Source organism: Hipposideros armiger, unplaced genomic scaffold, assembly GCF_001890085.2.
Source record: "Hipposideros armiger isolate ML-2016 unplaced genomic scaffold, ASM189008v1 scaffold_157, whole genome shotgun sequence".
In the NCBI taxonomy this organism is placed as follows: domain Eukaryota; kingdom Metazoa; phylum Chordata; class Mammalia; order Chiroptera; family Hipposideridae; genus Hipposideros; species Hipposideros armiger.
Window position 1 is genome coordinate 3,480,218 of NW_017731507.1, and position 1,952 is coordinate 3,482,169.

At 46.8% G+C, this 1,952-nt stretch overlaps 1 protein-coding gene across 2 annotated transcripts in view; it reads left to right on the forward strand.

Moving 5' to 3' along the window:
• Positions 1-1,952, forward strand: part of OC90 (otoconin 90) — a 27,023-nt gene that overhangs the window by 7,394 nt on the left and 17,677 nt on the right. For both annotated transcript variants that reach the window (XM_019651278.1, XM_019651277.1), the window contains exon 5: positions 749-823. In XM_019651278.1, coding sequence (XP_019506823.1) covers positions 749-823 — 75 coding nt within the window. The remainder of the gene's footprint in view (positions 1-748; positions 824-1,952) is intronic.

Consider the following 1,952-nt stretch of genomic DNA (forward strand, 5'->3'; position numbering starts at 1 on the left):
ATTTTAGACACAGGCTCTCTGTTGTAATGACTCAACTCTGCCATGGTAGCAGGAAAGCAGCCATAGACAATTTGTACCTGGATGAGTGTGATTGTGTGCCAGTAAAACTTTATTTAAAAAAACAGGTCAAGGAAAGATGTCAGCCCCTGGAAAGAAATGGTTATACCCGTCTTTTAAGGTGGCAGAAGGATTAAATAAGAGAGAGCACTGGAAGCTTCTGGACCAACACCTTCCAGAAATTCTAGTGTGACTATAGAAAATAGCACATACCATCAAATCACATAAGGATACTGGACAACTTGCTTAAAATACGTAATCTCATTTAATGCTCACACAACCCTATGAAATAATTTCTATGACCTCCCTAGAGAGATGGTAGATTGAGATGGAGAGTGAGCGGTAGGGCTGAGATTTAAGGCCTCTGAAGGGTCCGTCCTTACTGCTAGACTAAACTCCCTCTTTAAGCTGCCCTCCCACAGGCCTGATCCAACCAGGGGAGATCACGGCCCTTTCTCCCATTTGCTGGTTTCTTCACCCGAACACAGGACTGACCCTAATCTGGCCCCTTGTCCACTGGATCGGGACCAAATTGAGCATCCATGTGCAGACATACTCCCCGATCAGGTTGCCACGGGCCTTCTCTCCTCAGCCCTTCAGCCCCTAAACCTGTTTGGTTTGCAGGAAACCCCAGCCTGGCTAAGGTGCTGAACTGAACTGATGATTGAAGTCGGGTGGTTTCTTTTCATAGTGGCTGCTGAGACCAGAGCTGACCAAGTGCCCACTCTTTCCAGGACAAGTCAAGTGACCACTCTCTCCAGGACAAGTAAGAATAGAGGACTTCAGGGGCTGGCTGAGTGGCGCATTGGTTAAGANCACACACACACACACACACACACACACACACACACACACACACCCATACCTTAGAGTGGCTTTTTCCGTCAGCATAGATTCATTTCTTCATGTTTCTGATCATGCTGTGTGGAAACAAAACACGGGATGGAAGTTTGCATGAGGTAGGAAGAAACTGGAACAGTCAGAGGTGGAGGTGGTCCTCACAGGCAACTTTAGATCCTCCCCAAGCTCCCTCTTGTGACCCCGTGCATTTAACTCAGGGCTGTGGGACCACTCCACTTAGCACTTAATGGTCCTCTACTCAGAAAGGCAGAGAATGGAAGGGTGGGCACGAGGCATCCCAAAATCTGGATACCGTCTTCTTGCCAATTTTGTTTGCAAGAACATTTTTGTGTAGGGCAAGTCATCACTGCTGGCGGGTACCTCGGACATGTCTCTGACCTCCAGTTTCTTTACCTGTGAAATGGAGGTGACAGAATAGCATCTACCTTGCAGGATTAACATGGGATCTATGGGATAGGAAACAAAGTGAATGCTTTCTAAAGCATTAGTCATTCTATCCATCACCACTATGTTGCTATTTAAAGCACCTAGTACAAGGGCCGGCCGAGTGACTCAGTTGGTTAAGAGCTCGCTCAAGAGTGCAAGCTCTGAGCAACTAGTGGTTCAATGCCCGCCCTGAACTGAGCTGCCGCTGAGCTGCCAACAGGTGGCAGGATGACTCAGCTAGAAAAAAAAAAAAAAGAAGATAATTAAAGCACCTAGCACAGTTTCTGGCATATAGTAGGTGCCCCCAAATTATTAGTGTATGTACCTCTTCTCTTCCTGCACTGACTTATAGTTTTTTAATGCCAGTACTGTATCATTTGGGACCATTCAGCAAACTAACAGTGGCTTAAATAATAAAGATATTTAATTATCTTTTATAAGCTATCTGAAGGCACCAGGACTGATGCAGTAGCTCAACACAGGTGTCCGAGAGCCAGCAGGCTCATTCTATCTTGCTCCACTGTTTCTCATCTCCAGGATCTGGGCCTCATGGTTGCAAGGGGGTTGCTGCAGTTCCAGCCAGCATATCCTCACCCACGGTCCAGGGA